This window comes from Heloderma suspectum, chromosome 5 (assembly GCF_057233095.1).
Source record: "Heloderma suspectum isolate Gila_16-S chromosome 5, 16-S_ref, whole genome shotgun sequence".
Classification (NCBI taxonomy): Eukaryota; Metazoa; Chordata; class Lepidosauria; order Squamata; family Helodermatidae; genus Heloderma; species Heloderma suspectum.
Window position 1 is genome coordinate 175,987,578 of NC_139462.1, and position 15,345 is coordinate 176,002,922.

General features: G+C 38.3%; 1 protein-coding gene across 2 annotated transcripts in view; it reads left to right on the top strand.

The window, feature by feature from the left end:
- RFTN1 (raftlin, lipid raft linker 1) overlaps nucleotides 1–15,345 on the top strand; it is a 127,533-nt gene that overhangs the window by 51,690 nt on the left and 60,498 nt on the right. For both annotated transcript variants that reach the window (XM_084858422.1, XM_084858421.1), the window contains exon 4: nucleotides 670–778. In XM_084858422.1, coding sequence (XP_084714548.1) covers nucleotides 670–778 — 109 coding nt within the window. The remainder of the gene's footprint in view (nucleotides 1–669; nucleotides 779–15,345) is intronic.

The following is a 15,345-nucleotide window of genomic DNA, read 5'->3' on the forward strand; positions in this document are numbered from 1 at the left end:
TTATGTTTTGTTCTCCATGCTGTTTAGCTAATATTAAGCTACTTATTTTGGCTCAAGTGCACAGGCCTTGCAATTCTCTCAAAACCCTCGCAGCATTTCTGAGCTCTTCTTCCTTTTCAAAACAACTTGGATGGTAAATCAAGAAGTGTGGGTTTTTTGATGGTGTGAAAAAAATTACAGCTTTAAGGCAGTATGTGAAAACAGGATAGTATTAAACTTTCCCTCAAAAAAAGATGTCCCCTTGATGCTTATATACAAGAAAAGGGTTTAATGTGATTCTTAATGTTTTATGAGGCAGATTGAGTCAGCGTATGGAAAAAGGATTTGAATTATTTTAAACTTTGTCACTGAATATGTACAATCCATTTTGTAAAATACCAAATGTATATTGCAGCGCTATATAATTAAGGTGGGATATAAAAGCAATAAATAAAATTAGTGGTGTTTTTAAATATCAAGTTGTAGTTTAGCACTCCATTTCTGAAGTCTGTCTGTCTTTCATTCATAGGAAATCCATAGATATCTGTAATTTCTTGTATTGTCCAGTGCTTCCCATCATAGATAGTGTAGGAACTAGGATTAACGGCTGAGTGAACTTTGCATAGAACTTCATAATTTTGGGTGCCTTGTCATGTGCTTTTGAGAACTTTTTATTCTTTTTCTTTTCAGATCTGTGAAAAACGATGCTATCAGTGAAGGGAATACTTTAGAGATAGAAAGTTGCTTCTCCTCAGATCACCTTCCAGATACATCAAAGATGCCAGATCTTATTAAGAAAGTAAGTAGAAGCAAAACACTTTCAAAATAATGAAATATAAGTAATTATTTTTGAAACTATGAATAGTAAGCTACTGTCATTTTACACACACACACCCCAGTCTATGGAAACCATTGTGTCATCTTTCTGACATAACTCACTTGTCTTATTTTTAAAAATTCTGAAAATTAGAACTCTGTAAGCTACTAGCTGGAATGAAAAAGGGCCATACATTTATTATATTAAGAGCTTCCAGATTTCTTGTAAAGAAGGTAGGATTAAGGCAATTGTTGCTGGCAGACTGACTGTTGCAAATATGAATTGTTCAGCCCAACTGCTGGGTAATCCAGGGAGGCAGGAGCAGTATGTATCACTGGATGAAGTTGCTCACTCCCACAATGTATGGCCACCCCAAGCTGGAGATGTGGATGACAACTTTCATCATAGTAGACTGACAGTTTCCCAGGCCCCTGAAGGGCCCCCAAAATGAGGTTTGCTGGGAGCCCCTCCTTGCTCCCAGTCCATAGTCCCTGCTCTGTGCCAAAGCAAAAGTTGTGCTGACGAAAACCAAACAACCATCACCAACAATATCCCAAATCCTTGCAGTGAGAAATAAAAGAATCTGCCCCCATTCCACACCTAGCCAATGGTATGGACATGGAAAAATGCCATTCTGGCTTTCTTAATTGGTAACTAGCCACAGTCCATAGCAAGTTTCTGTAATATGTAATACTCTGGTGAGATTTATTATTAAATCAAACTGCCAAGGTGTTGCAGGGGCAGGCAGGTAAAGAATCAACTGATTTGCTTCCTGGATCCTTTGCTTTAAATAAGCTGGAGACAGGTTGTTTTCACTCTGGCCCACATCCACAAGTCCTGTCTTCAGCCCAGCCAGCCTCAAGCAAACAAGGTACAGGGCACCTTAGCTGATGAAGTAGCTGCTGTGGAGCATTTATGTGAAGTGTTGACTGCCTCATCAGACACAATTTCATTGCCCAGCTGAATGTAGGGATGCCTGCTTCTGGTTCCTTCCAGTCTGCTCTATGAACCTCAGAAGGAATCTGCTATTTTTGTTTTAAGAATGTACTAGAACAGATGAAAGACACATCTAGTCTAGCATCCTTTTCTCCCCCCTCCCCCTCAACAGCATCCAGACAGGTACCTTACTCAGAGCTTTTCAACACAAGGCTATTAATCCTCTGTATCTATTTTTGGTTTTGTCGCAGAATTGAGATCTGAGCACTACATGAAGGTTTCCTTTCCTACTTTTCTGCACATAACCTCTAGGTGGCACTGTGGTATAGCAGTATAGCACAAATGCACAAGTGAAAAAGTGTTTTTTTTTAATTTTACAATTAAATACTTCATTTTTCCTGCTCTAAAAAAACTCACTGAAAATGCTCTTCAGTGGAGATGTAAAATTTCTGCAAATTTTGAAGCCATCCGGGGGGGGGGGGGGGGACTTTTTTCTGTTGTTTTTTTTTTAACAGAAATTTTGGGAAAAATCGAAAAATAAGCAATACTTATTTTTTTTAGCACTCTTTACAGATCTAAAGTCACTTTGTTCCTTTAGGACAGCCTTCCCCAACCTGGTACCCTCCAGATATTTTGGACTTCAGCACCTGTCAACTTCAGGCAGGATGGTCACTTGTCAGGAATGCTGGCCACTGTAGTCCAAAATATCTATAAGGCACCAGGTTGAGGAAGGCTGCTTTAGGAACGTAAAATAACCTTTATGTTTTATATTATGTATAACGTTGTTTGCTTATAAAATTATCATCATATTTGAAAACTTTAAAAAGTGAACTCAGTTAGTAAATTTGTAATTATTATCTGAATAAACTATGCTTTTAAAATTTAATATACCCTACATGATTAATGTTATGAGCCAACCAAGTTATACATAACATATTTTAGGTTCGTAGTTTATGTCTGACCAGAGGGAACTTCAGCAAGTAGTCCCTGAAACATCTGAATCATCCTAGAAGCCAGAAGAAGGAGAACGAACTGGAGGCTGAGGAAGACAAGTTCAGAAACACAGGACTCTCTAGAACAAAATCCAAGCTGTCAAAAATGTACATTTTCTTCCATGTTATGATATGGTGATTCTATTCACAAGTTGGGAAACTGAGCATGACTTGGAGCATCCCAAAATATTTATCAGTAAAGGATACATTGGAGCAAAATTTTAATAAATGGAATAAATAACTATGCTGAAAATCTTACAGAGAGGATTAAAAACATTTTCCCCGTGGCTTCATTATTTCCAGACATTTTACATCTCTAGTCTTTCTATAAAAGTCTTATTAGTTTTTAGAAATCATTTGTGGGGGAGTAAAGGAGTGGTAACAATATATAAAGACCTTGTCTTAAATTCTAAAATAAAATATTTCATAATCCAAAGCTGTTCAGTTTTTCCAGTTTTTCAGGAAAAAAACCCAAAAATGGTCCTTGGGGAAAAAACGGAAAAGAAGGTGTTTTTTCCCTTAATTTTTCTGCTTTTTCCGGACCTTGACATCTCTACTCTTTAGACACAGAAGCAAAACTGGAAGGTCACAATGTTGTCTAAAGAACTCACGAACAACAGTGAGTAGGGAATGACAAGCGCACGATACATGCCTCGTGTAGAAAAGAACTCAGTTTTCAAGCAGGGCAGGAAGACATGTTACCTTTGGAAACTTCTATCAAATATTGTGGTAAAAATCAATACCAGAAAAAATGCATTAATAATCATATGGAGCATCATTGCTAGATCCATAATTGGTATTAACTGTATCATTTTAAAATAGGTACTTTTTACACGCACATGCATGCGCGCGCATGCGCGCGCACACACACACACAACATTTTGTATGTGTTAATTATGTGTGACAAAGTAATGACTGCAGAAACTGACAAGTGTTAAAAATACACTTTGAAAATCTCCATCTGTGGTGTTGAATAATAACAATATCCCTTATGACTAATATGCTCCCTCTGTACCTGACTCATCTTGCATATCAGCAGCCATTCTTTCCTTGATTCCATACATAACTTACTAGCAGATACTATGGATTTCCTCTTAAGTTTTCTTTGCAGCAATATACTTTCTCTTTGGGAGCGTACAGCTTTTGAAAAAAAAATCTTCTTCAAATTAATCTTTGGCCTTTTTACAATCACTCAAGGACTTACTGAAATCATGATCTTGTGCTGAAGACTTTGAGGAAAATTAACCTTTGCGTATTACTGTGAGTTGTGTGTAGTGTGGGGTTTTGTGAGGGTTTGTCAGCGACCTACATAAAATGAGAACTGGAGGACAGAAAGGCCCTGGCCACTCCTAAACAAATGTCAGATTTAGAGGCTAAAGGCCAAAGGGGCTTGAGACCAATGTTATGAAGGCTTTGCTTGGGGAAAAAGTTACATTCCAGCCCCCACCCCCGCCAGTTCAAAGTAACTTACAAGGCATAAAAACCCCTGGTGGTTTATATGACGAAGCCAAGTCTAGTTTCAATCTCCAGCTAAGTGTAAAAATGATAGATAAATTAGTTGAAGACATAAAATATATTATGAATCTGTGGGCATCTTTCATCTTAATATCTTAAGACCAAAAACACATTAGGGCACATGCAAGGAACATGCATGCATTTTAATAGCTGAAAAAGAGCTTTTCTCATATATAAAAACAACTTCTACAGTGAATAATACTTCATCAAAACACAAAATAGCGGAATGTATTATTATTATAAATATAATATAAAAATATATTTGCAGGCTGCCGTTAAGGTACTGTACCCAAAAACGATTGTACATTGAACTTGCAGTGGTCTTTTTAATTAAACTTCCTTTGTGTTCCACACTTTGGGATTAATTGTTTAAACATGTAATTCATTGCTTCTGATCCAGCAAGAAACTACATTTAGCACATAGCGTGAGTGATAATGCTGTGTTATTGTTCAGTGGCTTAAAAAATAATATCCCTGTTAGAAATGCGTTATTACCACACTGCACAACATATTTTTTTCAGTAATCCAAATTATCTGTCATAATTTTGGACAAAAAGATCCTAATTCATCTTGTGCACTTTTAAATTGTCCTAAAGCAGATCATTTTAAAAAATGGAAAAAATTGTAAATAAAATTGCTTAAGGTCTTCAAATAGAAGACTTTGAAATGACCCTACTGTAATGCTATTTATTGACCAAAGGGTTTGCTTATCTTAGTGATCTGAAACTCTTTGAAATCATTCCCGAACAGTTCTATGTTTATCTCTTTACACTTCATAATAAATGCTTCTCTTGAAGCATTTAACCTGAGACTTTGTTTTCCACATACTTAGAAAGCAAACAGAAACCATCTCTTTATTTAAGAATCTTGACATAGATATGATCTAGAATAAAACAATAATATTGGTCAAGAGTGCTCCTACTGTGTGTGTTGTCTTTGGCAATAACATTTTGATAGCATATGTAAAACAAAGGATTGTGGAAAATTGCATATACTGTGCATTGGGCACTGTGGTGTGAAGAGGAACATATGTTCTTCGTTAATTTAAAACACACACCCAAACTTGTCTTCATTTCTCCCCAGTATAATTTTGGTGTTGAGATACTAGCTCTGTGATTGTAGCAAAAGTATTCCATGGTGTCCTCAGGGGACTTTGTTTTTGTAATCCTTTGTCCCATTGACTTTTTTTAAGGTTCATCTTCCTGACCAAAGTAAAAATAGATGTGGTAAATGTGTACAGTGCACGGCCCCAGCATTCCAGGCATTGTCTGAAGACCAGAGAGAAGTTTTTAAACAAACATCTGCTTATATTGAATTAATACACGTGTATATGATTTGTTCAACCTGTTTTTTTAATCCAGGTTCTGCATAGGGAAGTGCAATGTTCTTTTAATCCAGGTTCTGCATAGGGAAGTGCAATGTTCTTTTAATCCAGGTTCTGCATAGGGAAGTGCAATGTTTGCAAGCAAAGATGAATTTAGTATAATACTTCTGGATTAAAAAATACTTTAACAGCCAAAACCACCCCTCTTACAATCCTTTTAGTAAATAGTTCTGATCTAGTGTATACCCTACGGCTGCCTTTCCCAACCTGGTGCCCTCCAGATGTGTCAGACTACAAGAAAAAATCGTGTTCTCTCTAGGCCCATCGCAATGGGCCTTTTCTTCTCGTGCATCTTTGCTCTGGGAGCAACGCCCATCGGGACAAAACTGGTGGCAAAAAACTCAGCTTGGTTGCACTATAGTGCCTCAGTCAGTTAACAGGGTCAGGGTACCCACTTTATAAAACCTTAATTTGTTAATATTAGAGAACAAGGTGAGGATGAGGCAGGAGGGAATTATTTGTTGCTAAATGAAATGTTGCCCTGCACAACCCTAATCTATCAAGGTGTATATTCAAACATTCAGCTGCTGTTATTTTTCCTATAGCCCTTCATTATGTAGGTAAAAAAGAAAAGAATGAATGAGGTCAGGATTTCAGAGCTATTCTTAAGTGAATGTTTTTTGTCTTAATCATTTGTGTGCTGCTGCTTCTTTTCTTTAATTCTACATTTATAGCCATAAATGGAACTGTAAGTGCATGTGTCTGAGAGAATTCTGGCTGGAAGATGAGATCATATTCAGTTCGTTACCTACATAACTCTGGTTTTAGATTTTTATGTGAAGTGGATATGATTACAGTATCACTGCCAGTTCATGAACTTTAAGGTGGCACTGACAGCTTTTATTTGCTGTTGTGTGTGCCGATCAACAACTTTCCCTGTAATACTCTGAAATAACTCAGGCCTAATGCAGTGGAAGTTTAGAGCTTTGGATAGTTCTTAAACCTGACATATGCTGTAGAAACTCAAGCTTTAATGAGTGAAAAATGATGAAATAAAGATGTATAGATTTGAACTTCCTGGATAGTAAGAAATCTTGAGTCATAACATTTCTTTTCAGTAAGAAATGCGGTAAACTTGGTGGAGGAAGCGTTTAGATTAAAACTTAAACATCTAATGTCTCTTGGAGATAATATATCTGCATTTTGAAAATGTTATAGCTATGAGTTTCTAGATTAATTCTATTAGTGATAACATAGTGTACTCCACTCATTGGCCAGCATCCATTCTGTCCCCTACACTGGTGGGACCCAACACTAGCACAGCAGGAAGCTAGTGGTTCCAGGAGCAGCTGATGAAAATGTGCATTCCTGAAACGAGGCAGGTCAGAAGAGCTTGCAGAAGGAAGCTCTGCTGTCCTGTCTAAACTGTTCAGAAGCTGCAGTTTCTACAAAATAGTGGGGAATAGAAGGTCTGAGCATATAACAGTAATTCTGGCTTGCTTCCACTGGATCCCTGTATGTTTCCAAGCCCTTTCAGGCTTAGGCGATACTGATGGAGCACCTCTCCCAATATGAACCTACCCATACACTATAGTAAACTCTGAAGCCCTCTTCCAACTGCAGGAGGATGGCAACAAGGGAGAGGGCCTTTTTGGTGGTGGCCCCCCGATTGTGGAATGCTCTTCCCACTGAGGTCCGCCTGATGCCAACATTCTCATATTTTCATCACCATTTTAAGACTTTCCTCCACTCCCAGGCATTTGATGGCACACGATGAGGTTTTTAATGTCTGGTTTTTTTTTAATCAGGTCCTGATATTTTATTGTAACTGCTATTTAGCTGTTTTAAACTGTTTTTAATTTTAAAATGTTACATGTTAAAGATTTTATATTATGTTTCTATGTATTTTGGATTGTAATTTTTGTGAACTGCCCAGAGAGCTTTGGCTGTTGGGTGGTATAGAAATGAATGAAATGAATGAGGCTCACTCCCAGGGAAATGTGTATAGGATTGCAGCCTCAAGGTGGTTCCCATGTATGCGCAGTGCTAAATATTTTTAAGGCCAAGTCTATTATTCAGTTGCTGCTTGGGGATGCAATCAAGATAAAATGTGTGCACCAAAATAAATCTTTGATATGAATTTCCTCAAAACCCAATGCAAAATAAAGCAGTATGTCTTAATGAATTAACTTTGTGCTGATGTAGTAATATATAGTCTTTAAAGCTACACAGATGTTTTCACCCAACAATGAAAAAGTTGTTTGTTCTCAAGATTCATAGGACAAAGATTGATAACAAATGAAAATAATTTTAATAATTTCTGATAGATCACTGTCGAGTTATAACTGACAATAAACTGTATACAAATACCCACAAGAATTTTATTTATTTATTTATTGCATTTATACCCCGCCTTTCTTCCTCTCGCAAGGAACCCAAGGCGGCTTACATTATCCTCCTCCTCCTCTCCATTTTATCCTCACAACAACAACCCTGTGAGGTGGGTTGGGCTGAGAGTCTGTGACTGGCCCAAAGTCACCCAGTGAGCTTTCATGGCCGAGTGGGGACTAGAACCCAGATCTCCCAGCTCCTAGTCCAACACTCTTGTTGTTTCTGTACCGCCCAATAGTGAAAGCTCTCTGAGCACTTCACAAAAAAGTAAAACCTAAAATACAATATAAAACATAATATAAAATCATTATCATACAAAAGTGTAAAACAGCTAAAAACAACTAACATTAAAGAGCCCCATCATATGTTCTACACAAACAATAACTTGTCTCAAATTCTTAGACAGATAATTGTATTAGGCTTATGGAAAATGTCAAGAAGGGCCCAAAATTGCTTTCAAATTTAAATGTCTCCTCACAAATGAATCTTATTTTTTAAAAGTGACAAATAATGGGAGGGTTCTGTGTTGCTGACAAATGGCCTCAGATAAATACTAATGAGGAACAGTGGCGCTGGAATGTTTAAGTAACTGAGCCACTTTTCATATCAATGTTTATTTATATATATATATATATATATATATATATATAATTTGTTGTTGTTGTTGGGTCTTTAAGTTGTGTTCAACTCTTCGTGACCCCATGGACCATAGCATGCCAGGCCTTCCTGTCCTCCACTCTCTCCCCGAGTGTGCTCAAGTTCATTCATATATATATATATATAAAATAAAACACTTCTCAGAACATATTGATGTAACTCTTTCAAAGACAAAGGTTTCTCTTCCAAATAAATTTCCAGGCAAGATGCATCACGTTCCCACTAATGTAGAAATAAGTATTTGTGTTATTGATTGAACCAGAAATATTCTTGATTTTGACTGTTGTCCATTGTCTTGATTATTAAGCAATAGAAAGCTATTAAGCAGGAATACCCTGACGGTTGATTTATAACAAAACAAAGAGAGACCTCTATGTATCAGAATAGAAGAAAGCAATGTGTGGCTAGACACAACTTCTCAAAAATGTTGTATCCACAAATAGTTTTGCTACATTTGCTTTTTAAATTGAGAATGTCAGCTGGCAGCCCACAGGCTGGTTTGCCCCAAAAACGTCATTTGCCCCCAGTAGGGATACAGTCCAACACAAGTCCTATTTCGACTAGACCCACTGAAATGAGTCGGACATAAGTTACTCATGACTAACTAAAGTTCCATTATTTTCAATGGGTCTACTCTAAGTATTACTTGTGTTGGATTTCACCTTAAATTTTAAGTAAGTTGTTTTTAAAAATGTTTGCTCTGTTTCACTTGCAAGGAAAACACAAATCTGTGGGTATTTTATATAAATGTTGCTGTGTTTTTAACTAACACACATTCATTGGAAATGAAAAGGACAACTACCTATCTGCCTCTTAGGTTAATTTTTCAGGAAGTGTATTCTTTCCTCAGGACCTACACATACCCCTGCTCCCTACACAAACAGTGGCTGTGTACTGTCTGAGTATATTTTTTCCCATACCTGTACCAGGTAAACCAACTTTATTATACTGCCTGATTGGCCACAAGAGGAGCTGGGCTATTTATTTATTTATTTAGAGAATATAGTGTCCACCAGAGCATAGAGAATTTGGCCTTCTCTGCTTAAAATACCGGTGTTTTGCTTTCTACTGAAATTGGGTGCTTTTACATTTTTTATTGGAGCATGAATCATATCCCAGTCCTATCTTTAAAGCATTAGTGAAGTAACCTCTTTGCTCTAATGATTAGTTTGTGAACTATCCAAGTCAGTCTGAAACACTGCAAGCTGGATTGAATTAGTGTATACTGGTAGCACTGGAGTTTGCTCTGGAGGGAAGCCAAGAAAATCCAGTTCCTGGCATCAAAGCAGGACTAGTTTGGAGCACTCATCTTTTTAAATCAACCATATGTGAACTGAAAATCCTTATCCAAGATACCGGCCTTCACTTTATTAAATTATCCTGCTGCATTCTTTTGGTGTTTGGTGGAGTCCTGTCTTGAGCTTGTGTGAGATATCTGAAGTACTAAATGTAACATACATTCTAACATAGATAAGAAACAACATCTGTCTGTGAACAGTTAACACAGTCTGGGCACAGATTTCACTGTTCATTATTACACTCTACATTGTTATAGATCTCATGCAATGTCAGAACACATTTTGTAAACCAAGCCTGCCTGGGGAATTAATGCAACTGTAAACTACATAAAAATTTGACCTAAGCAGCCAATTTTTTAAAATTACTTTTACATTTCAATATTTAATTTAATTACAGTTAAAATATTGGTGCTTCTGCCTCCATTTACTATTTAAAAACAAAGCAAACCCTTTCTGTTGTTGTTATACCACTGTTAACATTTCTTCTGAGGTCTTGAAAATGGCTTGTAACTATATCAGAGAGAGATAGTTTATATGACATCATCAACCTTCAGGGCCTCTCCCGCGAATTCTGACCATTATCCTGCCTTTGTAAAGCACAGGGAAAGTCTGATTTTTCTCTAGGAAGCACTGTGAAACGCTTTACTTGCTGGGTGTACTTCCATAATGGTGGTGTAACAGCACCACCATCTCGTGGCTGTAAAATGAAACACATAGAACTTGCCAAAAAATAAAAACAGCACGTGTCAGCCTGTGTAAAGGAGCCAACCTTAATTCCACAAAGAATCTGGAAGCAGAAGCTCCAGTAAGATTGTGGGATTTTAGCTTTGTGTGGTGAAGCCCAATGTTGTTAGTATGCTATTAGGGGCAGCAAGTGCTGCTTATATCTCTTACTTAGCTTAAAGGCCCATCAAATTTGATGGAAAAGCAAAATATGGAGACTTGCATCCCTACCCTCCATTTTTCTAACCTTCACTGAAGCCATTCCCGTAGGCATAACAAAGACTGCGGCCAGGCCTGCTTTTCTAAGCTTGCCCCTGCCTCCTATCACAAAACTTGACACAGCCTCCACTCCAGTAGCTATATTGATACTGAGCTGTTTCCTTCTCATTAGGGGAAGGGCTGTAAGTCAGTGGGAGAGCACATGTTTTGCTTGCAAAAGGTCCCAGGTTCAATTCCTGCCTTCTCCAGGAAGGATTAGAAAAAACTCCTGCCTGAACCCTGGAGTGCCACTGACCTGGTTTGCACATCACAGCGGCATTTTCTGGATTAATCCAGGAATTGCAGGGATGAATGGAGTGTGTGAGCCACATGCACATCGTTTCCACTTTTAATTAACAACCCAGGAAATCCCTGGTCTTGGGTTGTTTTCTGATGTGCAAACCCAGAAGCTCTGGGTTGTTTATGAGTTCAACAACCCAGAATTAACCCAATAATTGCCCATGGTTTGTTGTTGAGTTGATTCTGGGTTGTTTAACTCATAAACAACCCAGAGTTTCCATTCCTGGGTTGTTAATACAAAAGCAGAAATGATGAACATGTGATTTGGGTGCTCTGCTCAGCCCTACAATTCATGGATGAAACAACCCAGGAATTGCTGTGACATGCGAACTGACTCAGTGCTGGTCAGTGTTGACGATATTGGGCTAGATAGACCAATGGGCTGACTCGGCAGCTTCCTATGTTCCTATATCTGAATTAATGCATTGATCCCCTGTTGCCATTTTAAACATTTTTTGAAGGTTAGTATTGCTGGTGGGTTACCTACCCTTAAAAAAAGAAAGAAGCCTACCTACAGATAGCATACCCAGGCCTGCAACCATGTGAGATAGGCCACTATAATTCCCATTTTACAGATGCGGTGTTGAGGTTGACTTGTGCAGAGTAGGCAAACTATATTTTTATTGCAACTGTCCTGTAAGATGAGTTGATGCTTTATTCCTATTGTACACATAAGGAATTGAGGCTAAAAGTATGAGACTGGCCATCTGCTGTGTCTGTTGCTGAGCTGGGAATCTGAATTATCATGTTATGAAGGCTGTGTGACCCTCCAGATGTTGTTGGACTGCAGCTCCCTTCAGTCCTCATCATTGACTATACTAGCTAGGGCTTATGGAAGCTTTGCCCACTGAACTCCCTTAGATGCTAGATGATGGGGTTGTGATAAGAATTTTCCATGGAATGGTTCACGGAATGGTACTTAGTCCCCATTACATAGCCCTGCCCAGTGGGGGTGGGTAAAACTGTGCCAAAAAGTGGTTGCTATTTTGCTCAAATATGTAATTAACTTTCCTGATAATCATGAGTAGAGAAAATGGGTCTGGTCAACTCTGAATGTTTCCGCAGCTAGTTTTCCTTGAGATAAAATAAGTTATCCAGCAGCTAGGATTTGTGTATTTTATTTAGATTGTAAAATCATACCTTCAGTGTATTACTTTCTTTATTCAATGCAAAATATTGAGTACATATGCTTACATGATAAAGGTTTATAATAGCCAAATAATTACTTACAATAGATTAGTGTTTTATTATATATCTGAAGCAGCAAAATCAAGGAATATATAAGCTTTTGTTTGGAATCAATGAATTAAAGGTACTTCTACATGGTGACCCAAATTAGAAAAAAAAAATGTACTGTTGAAATAATTATACTTAAATTAATTATGGTGTCTAATGATTTAGGTGTACACTTTTTATTTTCATGCTGTTGAATTTATCACTTAGCTATGCAGAATAATATAAAAATCTCTGTTGCCATATCTGGTGTGGTGATTGGCACATAAAGGCACACAATTTTGGAACGTTTTCCAGATTGGAAAAACACTGCACGTTAGCCTTCCAAAAGTGAATGGTATTCTTCTTTATTCCAACTTCTCGCTGGGGCCAAGCGTATGTTTGGGACACATTCCTCCGAAATCCAGAATGCAAAAGTAGTTGTGATAGACCCTCAAGATATATGTTACGCCTTTAAGGTTCTGAAACGTGTGTCATTTCAAATGCTTCAGTGTGGCTGCTAAAGTAACTCATGATTCACCATCAAATCAGACTGCTCAGGAAGATTCCTTAATTTTGTATGCTTATTATGGTCCCCCATTCTGGATTGGGTCATCATGCATACCTCCTGAATTGCTCACTTGGTTGAGAAGCATGGAGGTGAGGATTGAATCTGAGTTTTCTCTGTTTATTTCTCCCCAAACAGATAAATGGTGTTGTCAAAGCTGTCCACTGTAATGCGAATGTGCATACAGATTAATTGCTTATAGTGCTGCATGTGAAGATCTTTTGAGAAGAATCCTTGAATGTCTACTATGACAATATAACGTGTTGCTTCCAGACTTAGTTATGCTTAGAGTAGACCAATTGAAATCAATGGAACTTATGTTAGTCAAGACTAACTTAAGTCCTATTGATTTCAGTGGGTCTACCCTAAGCATGACTAAGTCTGGATCCAACCCAAGAGTTATATTCTGTGGGTTGTATCCAATATTGGCCATCTGCCGGCAAAACAAACTTCCACTGCAGCCCCCAGCACACTCACCATATCTGCTCTGGGGAGTTGGGGGCGCCTCTGGAGCGTATTCAGGGAGTCATGTGGGGGGCTGGGGGGGTTTAAGGGAAAATCCTGTTGCCTGAGCAGAGGTCCGTCCATGTGACATTGGATTCAACCCTATGTAGCTATTTTAATAAATGTGCTGCTTGAGGACAGGGTTGGCTTGAGAGTTTTACAAGTTATTAAAACCTTTTAAAATGTTGTAATTCAACAAATACACAAACTTGACGAAATAAAATAGCACTTTGTGGAGAAGCATAATGCTTCTGAAACTGAAAGTTCCATGTACCTATCATGGTCAACTGATCTATCTTCCATGAATTTCTGTATCAACAGATAAGTCCCTCTTAAAGATAAATTTGGCCACGTATGGTGCAGGACCTGTAAAATGTACTGTTACTTTAGAAAACCTGTTTCTAGTCAGCAAGAACCATATATTTATTTTGGTTCAAAAAGAAATGTAAATGAATTCCAAAGTTTCATGGTATTTTGGAAATAGAAACTATTGCTGTTTGGATGGCAGAGTGCTGTGAACTTTTTGTTCATGTCAGTAAAATGTATTTTACTACTCCATACTTCATAACGGTACCAGTATAACATGAGATGTAGCTCCATGCAGTTGAGATATTACTTGCACTAAACCCACACATAATATAAATTGTGACGTTATTTGATCTCTCTGTGGCTTTACTACTAGTTAATTTATTTGTACAATCTTTCTTTAAAACATATAACTTAATATGAACCATGTGGTATGGGGCATCTCTACACCAGCCTAAAATCCTGCATTTAAAATGGGTCTGTCTGCTTCCATTTTAAATTAGGTTCACAAGGACCCCCTTTTTCACCCACTTCCTCCCCCCCCCCCCGTATCTGAGTCTTCCATTATTTTTCATGGATCTTGTTCCTCTTCTTGCCACTTTTCCTCTTTTCATGGAGGGAGCTCAAGCAGAACACAATGGGGTAATTTGATAGCTCATTATCTGCGATCTATTTAAAAATGGAACAAAGGGCATTTAGTGCAGGAGACGCCCTGGAGGATCACAGCGTCATGTAAAGAGCCCACAAACTTCCGTGAGGGAGCAGTCTCAGTCGCAGGATAAAAGGTCTGTGTGAAGAAAGCCATGGTCTTGTTTTCTATGACAGTGGACTGAATACCAGTCTTCTGCCATAAGGGCTTTCACATAAAAAAAAAGACTCTTACCCAATGCACTGATACTTACAAAGGATAAATAACTTCCTAGCTATACCAGGGTTGTCCACGGAGGTGCCCATGGAGTCGTGGGGACCCTGCCTCCGTGATCAGAGATATTTCCAATATTTGATGAGAGATTGGAGAGAAGGAAAGGGTTTAATGTGCTAGCAAAGAAAACCCTGGGGTTTTCCTTGCCAGCACCAGCTAGGGAAAACCCCAGGCTTTCCTTATCTCTGACCCCTGATGTTATCATCTTTAATACGTTATTACACTGGTTTTAAAATGTGTGTTCCTAGGAAACTTTGGGGAAGGGAGGGTTGATGAGACTGATAATGGTGGATGAGCTGCCACAAACATTTGTGCCCAGACCCTTCCTTGAAGGATCTCAGGGCAACATACATGGGGCTATCCCATTTTACCCTCACAACAACTACTCTATGTGGTAGGTCAGAAAAATGGACAGTTGTCCTAATCCAGCCACAATGAGCTTTGTGGCTGAGCAGGGATTTGATCCTAGTTCTCCCTAATTGAAGTTCAGCGCCTTATTTATAATGCTCAGGTTGATGACTGAGTGATCATCCGTATCCAAAAATTTGCAGCTGCAAAGTAGTGTTGAGGTTGTGCTACGGTGCGCACTGACTGCCTGAGCCAACTGCTAGGCCTCAAAATTCTCTGCACCATGCATGGATTC